The following is a 15757-nucleotide window of genomic DNA, read 5'->3' as shown; positions in this document are numbered from 1 at the left end:
CATAACAATATGAGCCGACGACAATTTACTTAAATTAAGTACTGCTTTTCGACATTCTTGGAAAATTACAAAAAATGCCTATTTATAGTTAAGACAATGAGATTTCTCGTTCCTAAAAATAGTCGTCGTTCAATATGGTGGACACGGAAGAGGAACGGAAACTTCTCGATGTTACTACAAGGAAAAACATACTATTGAACACAATTACTTTGTGCGGTAAATCGACTGTGCAACTGAATTACCGACGCAGCCATCTCGCTAACACAATAGACCAGTTTCTCAATACTACCACTGTTGCTATTTCTTAGATATCACGTGACGCGTGGAATTTTAGAACGAATCTGAATGTGTAATTTTCCTTGGCGGAAAATACCGATGATTATATACCAGTTGATTTGTATTGTTTGCCTAAAGGATTTTCATGAGCACTTTAACTTGTCACAATAACGTCAAACATAGGCATACAGGCATGTGTTTTGTCAATTAATTGATAAGTAATTATACAATTAACATTGAAACACCTAAATAATAATTAACGACATAATAATTAAGTTGCATAAGTGTATATGTTATAAATTTTATTTCATCTTTATAAAAATACGAGTTACTTATTATTACTAGAGTAAAAGTGGTCTGAATACTAAACATCGATACTTGCGATAAACAAAGATATACATAAGCCGTATAATGCAATACATATTATTATAAAAATATAATTCTCAAAGGTATGGGTGTGTTGGTGTGTGCTATTTTTCATGAAATATTGAACGTGTAAATGGTGTGTTGAATCGACCATAAATCAAAGCAATCTTAAAGGCGATATTCGTGACACTATTGATGTGTTAAGTTTCTTTCATTTTAGGTTAAATAAATTTTCTTTAAGACTGAATGACGATATTGAAGAATTATTACAAACAAGTGAAAAACACGGACGTGGTGCTACTGGAGTGTCTATGCATGCATATTGACTTCTCTGTATACGTGATAATGAGTGATACATATATATCATGTTATATCATACATCTCTATTGTTTGTATTTTTCAGACTCAATATTTAACCCCAATGTGGTCAACGAAAATGCTAGTTTAAATTATGTTGTTCCGTACACTTACGTACACTCTTTACATGACTACTTAATGACTTAGTTTTATTTAACAGGTACCCGCTAAATACGTAAAATGTTAAGCATTATTTTTTTAAATAATTAAAATGAATTGGTATTAAGCACTCTATTAGGTATTCGGACATTCGTTCCTACGCTAATTTGACAAGGCGTATATTCGTTTCTACATTGTTTTGACTACCCGGACATTTGTTCCTTATGTTTTTTGACAACCGGACATTCGCTCCAACATTATTTTGGCAGACCAGATATTCGTTCTTAAAAAAGTAAATTTGGATACAATGTGATAATAATGACTAGGATAGCATTTATAAAGGAACCAATTCCGGGCGGGCAATATCACGTAGGAACAAATCGCCGTGTTTCCAAAATAACGTAAGAACGAATGTCCTGGTTGAAATAAATATGTAAGAACAATTGTGCGGATTGTCAAAATAACATAGGAACGAATGTCCGGGTTGTCAAAACAACATAGGAACGAATGTCCGCACGTGTCAAAATTAGGGAAGGAACGATTGTCCGCTGGAACGAATGTCTGGCGTTTAGTTTATTATCATTATAAAACTGGCTTATATTACTTAATATTCAGTTTTTTTACAGTCTGTTTGTACAAATTACTTTCAATTTGATTTTTTGGCGTTCAATATCATAACCTCGCCGAATGTTCATAAGAGTGAATTGTTGAAATTACATGCGGCGTTGTGTGGCACTATTAGAAATGGCTACACGTTCAGCCTCGTTCTAAAATTCTACGAGTCACGTGACTTCGCGCTCTAAAGTTGTATGTGTGATTTATGAAGCTTTTCATTGTCAATGGTCGTAAAATAATCGAGAACGGATATAACGACCCGAATGTCGTTCAGATTTATATTTTTGAGCAAAGATAATTTATTTTAAAGTCACAACTATATTAACTGGATGCCAAAAATGTTGGCATTTTAAATTTGGTCGATTGCATTATGTCTCGAAAATAATTTGTGCTGTTATCAGAATCATTGCAAAGGGATCAGTTTTATTGTGCTAATATAAATTCATTAAAAAATTAAACCGTCTCTGATTGGTTGATAACGTGTGTGAGATGAGCTTTTTACGACTGTACATATTACATTATGAAATTTCTTTCTTTTAAACTTTACAAATGCATATTGGTTCGTTAACAGTGATTTTTTTTTGTTTCAGCTTGTAAACAAAACTTACAGGCGGCACAGCATGTTTTATTTCACGGGTTTCATACAAAACACATGCATGTGATGAAAATACGGGCACACTTGTCACCATGCGTGTAAAACTTTATAAACAATAAACAAGCTCGTATCGTTTCCTATTGTCATTATTTAATTAATGGCTACATCTATCAATTAAACTGGACACGTCTTTACATCTTGGACTATAATTATTCGCATAGTGTTCAATACTAATGGAACAGTTACTGCTATGTATGGTTAATTTTGGCGAGTTACCATTAGTGTAGATTTCTTAAAATGGCTATATTCAACTCTTGAAAATCGCGTTGCCTAAAACAACATGGTGGCTTTCAAAGAAGAGCATAGTCCAGCATTTTTATTAAGAATACTAATAATAGAAGCTGTACAAGTTTTAAAATGCCAAATTTTATAGTTTGGTTGTCAAATGTGAAATATTAATAGCGTAGGCGAACTTGTTAAAAAGTCAATACCAGCTATAAGTTTGCTCTGATTAAACAAAAATTAACTTTTCACGATTACTAATTTTATTTATTTAAAGAATTGAACCACAAAAATATGCGCACTTAATGAGAAACATCAACTATATATGAAAAATGTTCCATTATAAATACTCATCTCCACGAACAAACCTTTTAAATATAACTGGAGCATTTGTATTAATCGTATATTAAAAACAGTTTCATGAACGTCGTATCTCAAACTAAAATTCTATAAAAAAAAATTGTTTAGATAAATAGCTAATTAACTACAAAAATCATGAAACACAAAAAAAAGTTTCGACATTGTCGAATTAATATAAAATTGCACTTATCGATTAAAAGATAAGAGAACGTGTTGTCGTAAATATTGCTTACATAGTAACACGCCCAAATTGTGATGCCGAGACAATCGGACAATATATTAATATTGGTTAGTGCGAAATTAAGCCCAACACTATATACGCCATATACTGTTTGTTACATGTTCAAACGCTAAAAGTTTAAACGTCCTTGTACACAATGACACATTTATATAAAAAAATGTGTATCGATTAAAGAATATAGTTTTAAAATCAAAACATGAAGTAAGTTTTTACAAAATAAACGTAAACGCAAAGGAATAAAATATGGATCAACGACTAGGAACCGTCATATCAATGAGACACTAACGCATTATCTGTGTTGTTTCATGAACTCGCATGTTTTTTTTGTTTTTTTTTTCGACCTAGTGATAGAGCCCCATGTAGAGGTGTTGCTGTTATCGTCGCCTGTTTGACCCTTTGATTTGCTAAAAACAAGAGTTATTGAGATAAGTATTCATTAAACACAAACTCAAATAATTGTGTATGTGGGCTTCGTTGTCTCAACCAATTTTAAATGATATCCATTAAGTATTGAATACTTATATATTAATTTACGTACTTTTTCATTATATACCTCTCGTTGTAAGTGTATAAAGTTAGGTGTCAAACTACCTACCACAACTCTATTTTATATCGTCCATCTGCGCCATAGCTGTAATCACCACTTTTGCCATTGTCCCCACGCACCTTTTATATGAAATCGGTAATATAATACTTTTGTACGTATAAAAATACCTTTATAACATAATGTTATTATACTTTTTAACAATATCCTAACGATATCGATACTAATGATGATGAATATTATAATGAATGTAATAATTTTAATAGTAATTTGTTGTGTTCCATACCAAAAATGTGCAATTTAAACATGTTTTCATCGTAAACGAATATGAAACAAAACCGCAAAACTAAAATATAATATGTAAATAAATATGTTTAACGTACATGTGCATTCTTTGAGTTCATGCGTATTACTACACCTTGGATTGAACCAGATACATCTTTCGATCCAGCCTCCCTACCTATACAAGAAACCCATGCAATTTTTTATATCAACATTACCAAATCATTAAAAAGAAAACGAGACAAGATATATCGAGATTCGAAATATTAAAGCACAGATGAATATAAAGTCTTAACAAATACAGTTTCATTACATAGTGTAAATATATACACATTACCTGGTTTCACTCGACAGCCAACTGCTATTTTCTCTCCAGCTTTCAACACACGCGGCTCATCCGAGATAAGCACGTCGTATTCTCCCATACCGTATCTGTACATGCCAGTCATTTTATTGAAATCCCATGTTACCCAGACTTTAAAATCTGAAAATGTGATACGCATAAAGCAAATAATAACGACGTGCTTTGACTTCTGTAATATAACTAGTTATGGGACACTGGTCGAGATGTACGGCTACGTTTTATATATATTTCATATCGACTCAAAGTACAACAACATTTGCGCCCAACGTCTCATTATATGATAGAAGCGTTGTGTAATAATTTCTTAGTTTAAATTAAATGCTCTTTTGAAGTTTGTATTCGAGAAAATGCTACACAATAATATCAAACCATGTTCTGAGTGCCCAGCGACGGTTCCAGGTCCAGCGTTGTCCTGGTTATCGAACATCCAGTCAGGACCTCGGCGCACTCGGGAACCAATGACCGGAAAGGCTTCGTTTTTATTTTCAAAATAAGCCGCATTGTTCATTTCTTCCCTTTGTCCTAATCGTGCCATTGAGTCAACTCGAATGGCTTGCATATCCTCCTAAACAAAGTGTGTGTTGAAGTTTTAATGTCACGTGTTAGTAATGTAGTGCTGCTATTGGGCTGTTAATATTAATTAATTAATTGGAGAGCATCTCGCAATGATTGAAATACAATTGATTTACTATAACTTAAGTTAATAATTCGTATAATGTAATTTTAGTTATTAATTAATTCAATATTGCAAACACAAATGAAAGATGACCAGACCGTTCAATGTATGACTGAACATATTTACATACGATTTTTTGTCCATATGACATAAACATTTTCTGAAAGAGTTGCATACTAAACACATTCTCAGCAGCGTATGGATCAAACGAAGTTTTGGGTTTACGTCGAGAATATGATGCGTACATGTCGGATAATTGAACATCACACGCCATATACTCGTTTTCTGACCAGTATTGTCCAGAAATAGTAGACATATGAATTGTGCAGTAGCTTCAAGACAGATAACATACATAAGAAGTCTTCAAAATTAAGTTACACAATGAACAGTTGCAAGCTGTATTTTGCAACGTAAATTTATAATAAAAAGTAATGAAATTCATTCAGGCATTGGTAACGACATTATCTGGATTAATAATATTTTCAAAGTTCTATAATTTTTGAAATAATCATTTGTTTAATCATACCCTAATCACTAATATACATTTTTGTTTCCAAAAAACTCTGAAAAAACGGAACGGACGAACTTTGGACGATCCGAAGACTCAATACTACCCGGATAAGTTTTATGTCAGCATATAAGTGAGAGTGTTGGGCAGAAGTGAAGGAGTATTATTACTATACACTGTTGTGTGAAGAGACAGGAGAAGTTCGCTGGTAGTTTACTACTTTACTGATATGTGTGAACTATAAGATATGCGTTGTATAAGAATAAAGAATAACATTAAAAAAAACTTTACATTATCTTCCTCCGACAGCACAGAGGCACTCCTTATGAAAGATGAATCGTCGAACAAGTTCGTTTGCGTCTAAAAAACAAGTCCGTAAAAGCCTATAGAATTAAAAACAAACATTTCTTCCGCCTTAACAAAATCAAAAGACAATATTTACTATAAATACTTATTTTATTCAATATTTGTACACAAAACGCGCTCGTACTATTTAATAACCGATGAAGATCTGTAAGCAGGCGAACTCCAATGAAATGAGAAGAGCATGTTTGTAAAGGTGAATGTAATCTCATTAAAATAAAACCGGTAAATGTTTGGAAGGTCGCAACAGGTGATCCTCATATGACCTACGCTACAGTATAACTATCAGACCTACTGAGTTTATTGACATTGTTTTTTTTTCTAAAGCCACGATTTGAGAACGTATTATAAAGTGAAACAACAACATTTTGCAATTATCGATTTAATTTATTCTAGGAAAGGTCATCTAAACGTTACCAATAACGTGGAGCCATCATATCCAGTCAGGGATAGTATAGTTGCGATAGACTGAATATGATTTTAATAAGATTATGTAAACTCAAGCCCACCTGGTGCTAAAGTCATAAAGCACGTTTCTATTCGTTAAAACACGTTATGAAATTAAAAAAAACAACAACACGAAAACTGTCGATTATGTATTGCATCGGATTGCTTAAAAGCAATGCGCTAAGTACTGTACAAAATAAACAGTTTGAGGCTTATATCTAATATCAAACATAGTTCACGTATTCTCAAATGACAGATTGACACGCATTTTCATTATTATCACCACATGCACATTTTACGAAAACACTAATCATTGACAGCTACCAGTCAAATTATTCATTTAAGGTGGCCTACAGCGAGAACAATGTATGACGTCAAAGCAATGTTTCAATACATGAGAATCTGGCATATAAGAGTCAAACCCCCATATACCGGTCTTATGCCAGCGTTATTTAATTTAGCAATGCTACTAAAACTTTGAAATATGGTAGGGTATTGTATAAAATATACTATAATAGCCGATGAACTGTTTAGAAGACAGTCGAATATCAAAGCACGTCTTACACAAAGATATGTTCTCTTCGCCAACCTCCGTCCATCTTGGTAAGCAAACAGCTTCTTCCTCCCTTTGGATGCCGAAACGAGTTTTAAGAAGTCCTACTTGCATTAAAGAATAGACACTATTGACGTTTAACCCGAAATGTTTTAAATCAAAACTTAATTACTTTTGTTCTATAGAAAAACATGTTCCTAAGAATAATGTATTCATTATTAAACATAATGTTTATTTGATATTAAATAAATATAGGAACACTACATGAACTCTGAATCGTGTACACATGTTTGCATGTTACTTTGTAAAATCGGAGATATGGAACCATGTGCGGTAAAAGTTCAGTAGCATATATTACATATAGAATAGTGCATGAGTGGTCGTTTGGTATTGAATTTATTAAACAAGTTATCTAAATAAAGATAAACACGAGGCTTGTCGAGTTTTTATCTTTATTTAGATGACGAGTTTAATAAATTCAATACAAAATGACCACGAATCTAAGATTATTTGTATAACATGACCAACACATTTTCTTTTTATTTTATGCTCTTTCCACCGTTTATTCACATTGTAAAAGAGTTTAACTGAAGAAATTCGCTGGAATAATGACGTCATTTCGTCAAAAAAATGACGTCATTTCATAGTTATATAACTAGTGTAATAACACCCGTGTAATAAACATACTTGAGCATTACGTTATTTCACTCCTGGAGCGTAGGTCATGTTATACAAATGTTTAATGTACATATCTATTTTAATGTATCCAATTATTTTTTAAATTAACAGTATTTTTCTGTTCATGTCAGAGAAAAGCAACATTGATCTAGCCCCGGTTTATATATTTTGCCGACTTGTGGGTAAATTTGATCGTTCATACCTCGTCGAAGTCTCCGACGCCGACAAAAAACACCGACGCCCCCATGACTCCGATTTTCTTGCACAGCGCTCAATATTGTCAAAAGCGTCTGCGAAAAATGTCACATGTAAGTAATACTTCGCTTTTAGCATTATTAATAACTAATCGGCGATTCAACAGAGCGATAACACCCACTAAATATTTATAAACTCCACAATCAAATTGTAACACATTTCTTAAATATCCTATCCAACAGTTGAGTTGGATTCACAATATACAGGTCAACGAGCTCACACATAGTTTTTATAAATAATGGACTAAACTATTTATAAAAATATAAATATGTTCAAACAAACTACACAATTTACTTCGTCTCCTTTGGTTTGGATATCGGGTCCGCCCCGCAAGCCAGTTTCTGTTGGTTTGCCGTCTGTGATTACAATAATTCTTGGACAAAGCAAGACCCCCGATTCTATAATTTCAGTGGCTGTTTAAAATTAAAGTTGCACACGATTATTACAGATATGTATTGACATTGGAATTGAATTAAATTATCCAATTGCTCGACATGAAATGTTCAAACAAATCATGTATGTACCAAAAACCCAGGTGATTTAAGTGTTAACGAAGCAATCGCTGTCATGGATTCAATACAATTACTCAATTGCTAATTATGTTTTATGAAATAAACTTGCTAAGAACGCCGTGTAAATTATAGTTTATTGCATGAATGGTAGTATGCTTATCGAACACAATGCATTTAAAAGGACACAAAAAGTGCACATGTAAGAATAAACCATGTTTTAATCAAACGGCAAAGCACACGCTTAATACAAGTTAATAAGCGCATACTAATAAATAACTAATATGGGATTCTCAGAAAAGATAAGTTGCTTATACATGTTCATGTGCGCGGTATTATACCAAATATTACAAAATCTGATTTTCACATTCCAACGAAAACCATTAGTGTTTTACTAATGTGATATTACAAGGTGAATTCTTAATTTACTAATACTTTTTAGAATATATACTATGCTTACTCATATTGCTATTTTATGTTCCGATGGAGACATACATAATCAGAAATGGCGAAACCATTCGTACAGTTCTCTGGCTCGACATATCAGAGACCATGGCTTCTGGGAACGCCTGGTCGCAGGCCAAATCATTTGTCAACGATTTTCTCAATGGTTTGTAGTATATAATTTTAAACACATGAACCAATTATTTGGAGATAAAAAAGAAATCAAGATTGGAATTATTTTTTAATAATTATGGTCGGAACCTTATGTTTTTAAAGATATTTCTTTAATATTCGACGAAAGGAAACAGTATATTGCATTACTTACACGCGAACTAGCGAAATCGTAAAAAAACAAACATTGGTATTATATATTGAAACCAAACATTTCTGTAATTAAACATTCTTCAAAAGCAGCAGCAAAAACGTAAAGGTGAAAATTTGCTAACATATTCCTTGATGTATATCATAAATAAATACGACACCATTTTGCATGACGCCATAATGGCTTAAACGGTCTGGAGTAAAGTTACTTTACGTTGTTTGCTTTATTATATTGACTTCACTTTCATGAGCGGGTATACTTATTAAATTATATGTGGGGTACATATCAATTTATATTTAAAGTGATATTATGGGCATTTTTCACTGTTGAATTGAACTGAAAAGAATTAACAGGTCAAAAAAGTTAGTAAAATGTGATAACTGACCAATTATCTACAACTCATCTTGCTACCGGTTGTTTATAAAAACAATATATAATATTCGATATTTTACATGACTCACCCAGTCCTCTTAGCCGAAATGATCCGTAAAACAAAATCGTGTCTTTGTGTCGTATGAACGAATCTGCATAAAAACTACATTTAGACTCACATCGTACATCGAATCATTTCTGTCGTCAGTTGTCAAAACGAAAGTACGGTTGATATTCAAATGCATTATCTTTCTATATCCGGGATATTGTTTTAGTATGTTGATGCTGCATTAACAAATATAAGTGTATATGAATTTAAATCACCAAAAATAAACAAGGTTTGCGATAGACTACTATAAACATATCATATACCATTAGATGCCTATAATATCACTTTAATAACATGATTAATTAAACTCTTTCGCATATATGTTTCTTTAATATGGGTTTCTCGAAAACAGCATTTGGTGGACAAATATTTTTCTTTAATACGCCTCATGATATAGTTTGGAATACAAAATCTACGATATGATAGTTTGATTTATTTTAACAGCCTTTCAATCCAAACTCTGCTGTTGCGAAGCCAAAAACGTCCAATAATCACCATCTCCATACACAAAATCCTGTTGAATCTGTCGAATAACGCTTGGTCTTATTTAATCATTAAACATTAATTATATCAATTGCCTGAACAAGGTTTATCAGAATAGCACACTTAAATGAATATTCAATTTGAAGTATTGAAATCATTTACAACCAAATTAACATACTTTACAATTGGAGTACATCTATAGTATCTATAGCTTAGTATCGTATTATTATATATCGTATGCAATTTGTCAATAATCTTAATTTCAAATCGAACCTGTATTAGATGTTATAGATGTTGCCGTCATTTGACTTCTGGAAACATTCTTTGTAGGTCTTTTTGGATCAGATTAATGGTCATTGATATTCAAAAGAGAATACATCAATCAATAACAAAAACACCACTAATGCTATGGAAACATCTCTTGATAAATTAATGATATGCAACTAGCAAGACTATAATAAAATTATGTGAAAATAGCAAGACTATAATATAATTGTATAATACTATATTTTAGTTTAGTGTACGGTATGGTAATTTTATTTCATAACATCTTTCACGCGACCAATACCTAGCGGATTGGTTTCGTTCAATTGTTTCACTTCTGGTGTGTCTTCTGGTTTCGATTAGCGGATAAGTGGCGGTTTCACCGACATGAAAGACTGCTCCATCCGAAGCTTCTCCTGCGTAATCACGAATATGCATATGATCGTCATCTTTGTTTGTTGGAAAGGACGCAGCAGTCGCATCCCGGTATAAACTCAGAGACAGCTCTTCATCTTTTGAGCTAATTTGCTCAACTTACCCTTGTTTGGAGTTCTTATAATCTAGCGAAAATAACGATTGTCTTAATTCGTCAATTCTGAGTTGAATTTTAGTAAATCTTTGCTCGTCGGTTTCCTCGTTCTTGAGGTCAATGACATTGAGTTGCAATGCGTTCACTCGCTCTTCAAGGGCTTGAAAGGCTTTAAGAAAATAAAGGACAACTCTAACGATTAATTTATTTGAGCTGTGCTCTGTGAAAAGGGGGTTAAATGCATATGTGTAAAGTGTGGTTTCAGATTAGCCTGTGCAGTCCTCACAGGCTTATCAGGGACGACACTTTCCGCCTAAACTAGATTTTTGCTAAGAAGAGACTTCCTTTAACAAAACATATCATAAAAGCGGAAAGTGTCGTCCCTGATTAGCCTGTGCGAGCTGCACAGGCTAATCTGGGACGACACTTTACGCACATGCGTTAAAAACCCTATTCACAGAGAGAGGCTCATTTATATCACTGAAGCAAATATAAAGGTTATTGTAACGAATGTTAATAAAAACAATATTGTATAAACAAACCTTTTCTTAGTTGCTCAACCTGCGAGGAACTGCATTAAACAACATTCACAACTCAGGTTTTTTACATGGGGCGATGTAAGTTCGTTTTTATTAACTGTGACAAAATGGTTTACGTATGATTAAATTATTTAATTTAAGAAATGGTTTTAGTTTCAATAACAAATGCCCATGAGTACATTCCCACATGTGAAAGCGATAATATTAATAGCAATTGCTGAATAATAAAACTGCATGCTGTAGTAATTTATGTAAATTACGTTAATATCAAATTATATTGTTAAAAAAAATTATGACCATAAAAATGAAACATTTAACACTTCAGAATAAAATGTCAGGGTGTTATGTGACTGAATTAAAAAGTATCGATCCTAAACGCTTAAACAATTCGAATGATCATTATCATATTAAATACTTTTTATTTAATAACCAGTGGTAAAAAAATATATTGCGCAATTGTTATATTTAAATAAACGAGAATGACAATGCTAGTTCCCTACTTCGATTTTGATTTAACGATTTAATCGTGTTTGTTATTATTATATATTTATATATGAACATCTTTCTCACCACCAATCCATCCACTAAGCCTCATATTTCACTCGCAGTCTTCTCCGCATCTTACTAACGTGTCCAGTCGTTTTAATATGAACGTTGTTGTAGTTTTTATCTCGTTTATATCAGCATTTTTCTAAAAAAGGTTGAACACACTTACTACATCTTCAAGTCGACAAATGCATTTAGTTCGAGTAGCGTATTTGCTGCATTGATGAAACGAAGCTTGATACTGTATGTGGGCACACTAAACATGCAGAAGTATTCGTACATTTACTGAATCATACCTATGTACGATTATTTTAATTTAAATTTGTTATTGTATTGTTGCATAGAAAAGTATCAAAAACAAGTTTTCCGAACGAACACAAATGGTCATATAAGCGACGATCTATTTGCATCTGAGAACACGTATATCGAAATCTTGTATAAGTTAACGCATTGATTGTGTAACAAAAGAAATAATCGCATATGATTTGTTATTCTTACTATGTCGTTTCTAGTTTAAGCGATGTTGACATTAAGATTAATGCAGAGTCAGTGTAGGCATCACCTCAATAATCAATATTTTAGGATATAGTAGCACAAATCTGTATTACCCATGCCATTTTATTTATTTTATTAAAAAGTATCTTACCTGAGCTTCCATTTAAGCCGATCATGACAATTAGCGCCACAAATAGAATTTTTTTTTATATATTATTATTATATAAATCTTTATATATATCTGTCCTCTTAAATTATATCAGTTTCGATTTCAATCGTAAGAATAAATCATTAAGAATTTTAAACTTGCTAAAAGAAGTTATTAAACAAAGACTTTCTTTGCATAAACCTGATATAAAAATGTTTTCTGAATAGTTTGACTGTACTTCTGATTCCAAAATCAATTCAACATATTCAGTAAAATGCTTCAAATTCCATACGTTATGTTTTGTGACCGTATCGCGTTTTTAGGGAACAATATATTGGAAAACCAAATAGCCTTTATTTAGCAGATTTTTTTTAGATATGCGATACTGTTCCCGGTTTTGCGAACATTACTATATCTGTTATCGTTGTTGTTTTCTTGGGGCTGAATCCGTTCGCTTCGGATCAATCCTCTAAGTAGAAGTTTTCTTGAGGATAGCTTGAATCAATATTATTCACAATGCACATATGTACAGTTTCACAGAACACAACTTATATACAGTTTTCGTGCATATCAATTCGTTTCCCTTTTATCATAAGTTAGTGTCAGTTCATGTCATTGTTGGCTTACTTGGTCATGCAAAACCCACAAAAGTATAATATGGACAATTTATGATGGAAAATACATAATTTAGATACCCACTATATTGCTACAGAAAGTTGGTCTGTTCGAGATGAAATGCTTCGCTCGCAGTAGATCTGTGACCATCTCTCGACATCAGTCTTCTGCTTTCTCGATTGATTGTCCCTATTACAACGAATGGCAGCAAACGCCTGTCTCCCAATAATTTGTTGCAGCATGTTCATTCCCTCGCTTCGTACCTCTGTATGAGCCTTGCACGTCAGTAGAAGATGCTCCCTGGTTTCGTCACCAATGTTGCACAGCTTGCAGGTAGCAGATACCTCGTTCCGAGTGAACCGGGCTGTATTACTTTGCAGGATATAGGTTCCTGTAAGGAACCGGGCTTTGAGTTCAGCTCTCCGGATCTCATGTGGTTTTGGATCGGTCGATGCCCAAATATTATGTTGATGTCCAATAGGTGCAGATTGTACTTGTATGTACTTTGCAGTAGATTGTATTGATAGTTCCTCCTTCCAGGTGCTCTCACAGTAGTTTGTTGTTGCATTTCTGAACGTGGTCTTCCATTGATGTTTTGGCGGGGGATTCTGTAGTAGATCTTCCGGTGGAGTGAGATTGTTTTTGTGCAGGATCTGACGTATGCTTGTTGAAAATGAGTTACGATCTGGATATGACATTGTCACTTGGCGGTGCAAGACTTGATGTTCAACTGATCCTGGTAAACGTGCAATGTTCAAGAAAAGTGCCATGCGATTTCTCTTAATGACCAGCACAGCGGGTTTGGCCCCTACCAGGGCATAGACAGCTGCGTTCGATGACCTCTCTGGCAAGCCCTGTAGATGTCGAAGTATCTTTCTTTAAAAGGCCTCTAGTTTCCTGAGATATGTGGATGAAAGCACCTGTACTTCTATACCATAAAGGAACCGCGGCATGACGTACATTTTCCAGACATGAAAAGATACCTTTGGTGATAGTCCTCTTCTGGCATGTAGTCCTGGCCCTAGTGCAGCATATACTGTTCTCTGTGCTATCTTGAGTCTTACATCTGGGGGCAACTGTGTTCTTAGCAGTGCGGTCAATTCCGAGGTGCTTGACATTGGTTGCGTGCATTCCAGTGTGAGAAGCTCTGACTTATCCGGGTTTATTTTAACAAGTTCTCGCTTGGTGTTGTACTCAACAATATCTAGCATGGCCTGGAGTTCTTCCTGGGTGTTTGCATGGAGAGCCGTATCGTTAGGACATGTTGGCGTCGCTACGCGTGTATCACCTATGAAGGCCCCCAAGCCACTGTCTCCAATTGTGATCAGTAGACGATTGTGGTACACCTTTTGGAGAGTTGTAGACAGTTGAGCCCTTTGTTTGGTACCTTGTTTCAGAATGAAGGCATCTGACAAATCACCATCCCAACTGAATCTTACCGTTGATTCTCGGTATAGGTTACTTAGAAGTATCCACGATTGATCTTTTACCCCCGAGTGGTATAGCTTGTTGAAAAGGATTCTATGGTTCACCCGATCAAAGGCCTTTTGGGCGTCTAGCGTCGCTAAGATAAGTGGTGTGAGTGTCTCATTTTGGTGTTCCATTGCCTCAGAGACTATATAGGTCGCATTCATCGAAGAACTTTTTGCCGTGAATCATCACTGCATTTGGTTTTGCTGAGGGTCAAAGATGTTGTCTACTCTTATCTTCAAAATGATTTCAAGGATTTTTGCACAAATGTCAGAGACTACGATCCCTCTATAGTTACCAGGCAGACGTTTGTCCATACCCTTTTCATAAATAGGGGTCAATGTTCCACATTTTAGAGAAGGCGGTACGTCTAGCTCCATGAAAATTGAATTAATAATATCGGTTATAATCGGAGAAATTTCTTCATTTGCATAATTAAAGTGTTCGGCTGAGATTCCATTTGCGTCGGCAGCTTTTCCGGTGTTTAGAAAGTTTATTGATTTGACGACATCATTTGCAATTACTGGGTCTATGTTTTCTCCGCTTTTCTTGATGATCTCTTCAATGATGTTGTTCTGTTCTTCAACTTAAGATACCTTGTCATTTTCCTCATAATTGTCTTCCGGAGTCGCCAGTTTCTCAAAGTGACATTTCCATGCATTCATGATGTTTTCTGGCCCTGTTATATTTTCGCCGTCCACTTTAAGAAGTTGTTTTCGGTCATTTTCGGATTGCCTTTGACTTTTTACCCGTTTATGAAAGAGTTTGGTGTTAGTCTCCCAGGTTTCGATAATTTCAGTTGCATGTGTCTGCTTCTGACGAGCATATGCCAGGCGCTGTTATTGCTCAAGTAATGTAATATAGCAGTCGTGATATTTTAATCAATATAAACTAATAATTGTAAAAAATTCGATATTTTACAACTTTTCTTTTCTTCGTCCTAGTGGTTAACGGTACGTTTAACCAAGATGCTTATATAAATGTACGTATGATATACGCTGGCATAGGGAACCCATGTAAAACTTACCATATTTCAGCATTATTAGACAAT

The 15757-nt window shown here is 34.0% G+C and overlaps 1 protein-coding gene across 1 annotated transcript; it reads right to left on the bottom strand.

Moving 5' to 3' along the window:
- Positions 1–4109: 4109 nt before the first annotated feature.
- LOC127852415 (uncharacterized) lies at positions 4110–4916 on the bottom strand. Its single transcript, XM_052386370.1, has 3 exons — positions 4751–4916; positions 4355–4501; positions 4110–4195 (listed from the first exon to the last, which is right to left on the bottom strand). The coding sequence occupies exons 1-3, from the start codon at positions 4914–4916 to the stop codon at positions 4110–4112; spliced, it is 399 nt and encodes a 132-aa protein (XP_052242330.1).
- Between the last annotated feature and the right edge of the window lie 10841 nt (positions 4917–15757).

The sequence above is a fragment of the Dreissena polymorpha genome, chromosome 12, assembly GCF_020536995.1.
Source record: "Dreissena polymorpha isolate Duluth1 chromosome 12, UMN_Dpol_1.0, whole genome shotgun sequence".
Taxonomy (NCBI): Eukaryota; Metazoa; Mollusca; class Bivalvia; order Myida; family Dreissenidae; genus Dreissena; species Dreissena polymorpha.
Note: the sequence above shows the minus strand (reverse complement) of the source record. Positions and strands in the feature narration are given on the sequence as shown.

Excerpts from the sequence above, each read along its gene's own strand:
- LOC127852415 (XM_052386370.1), bottom strand. The coding sequence starts at position 4,916 with ATGGCACGATTAGGACAAAGGGAAGAAATGAACAATGCGGCTTATTTT. Across the intron at positions 4,502-4,750 it reads CGCTGGGCACTCAGAACATG|ATTTTAAAGTCTGGGTAACA; the intron begins GTTTGATATTAT and ends TCACATTTTCAG. Across the intron at positions 4,196-4,354 it reads TGGCTGTCGAGTGAAACCAG|GTAGGGAGGCTGGATCGAAA; the intron begins GTAATGTGTATA and ends TTTCTTGTATAG.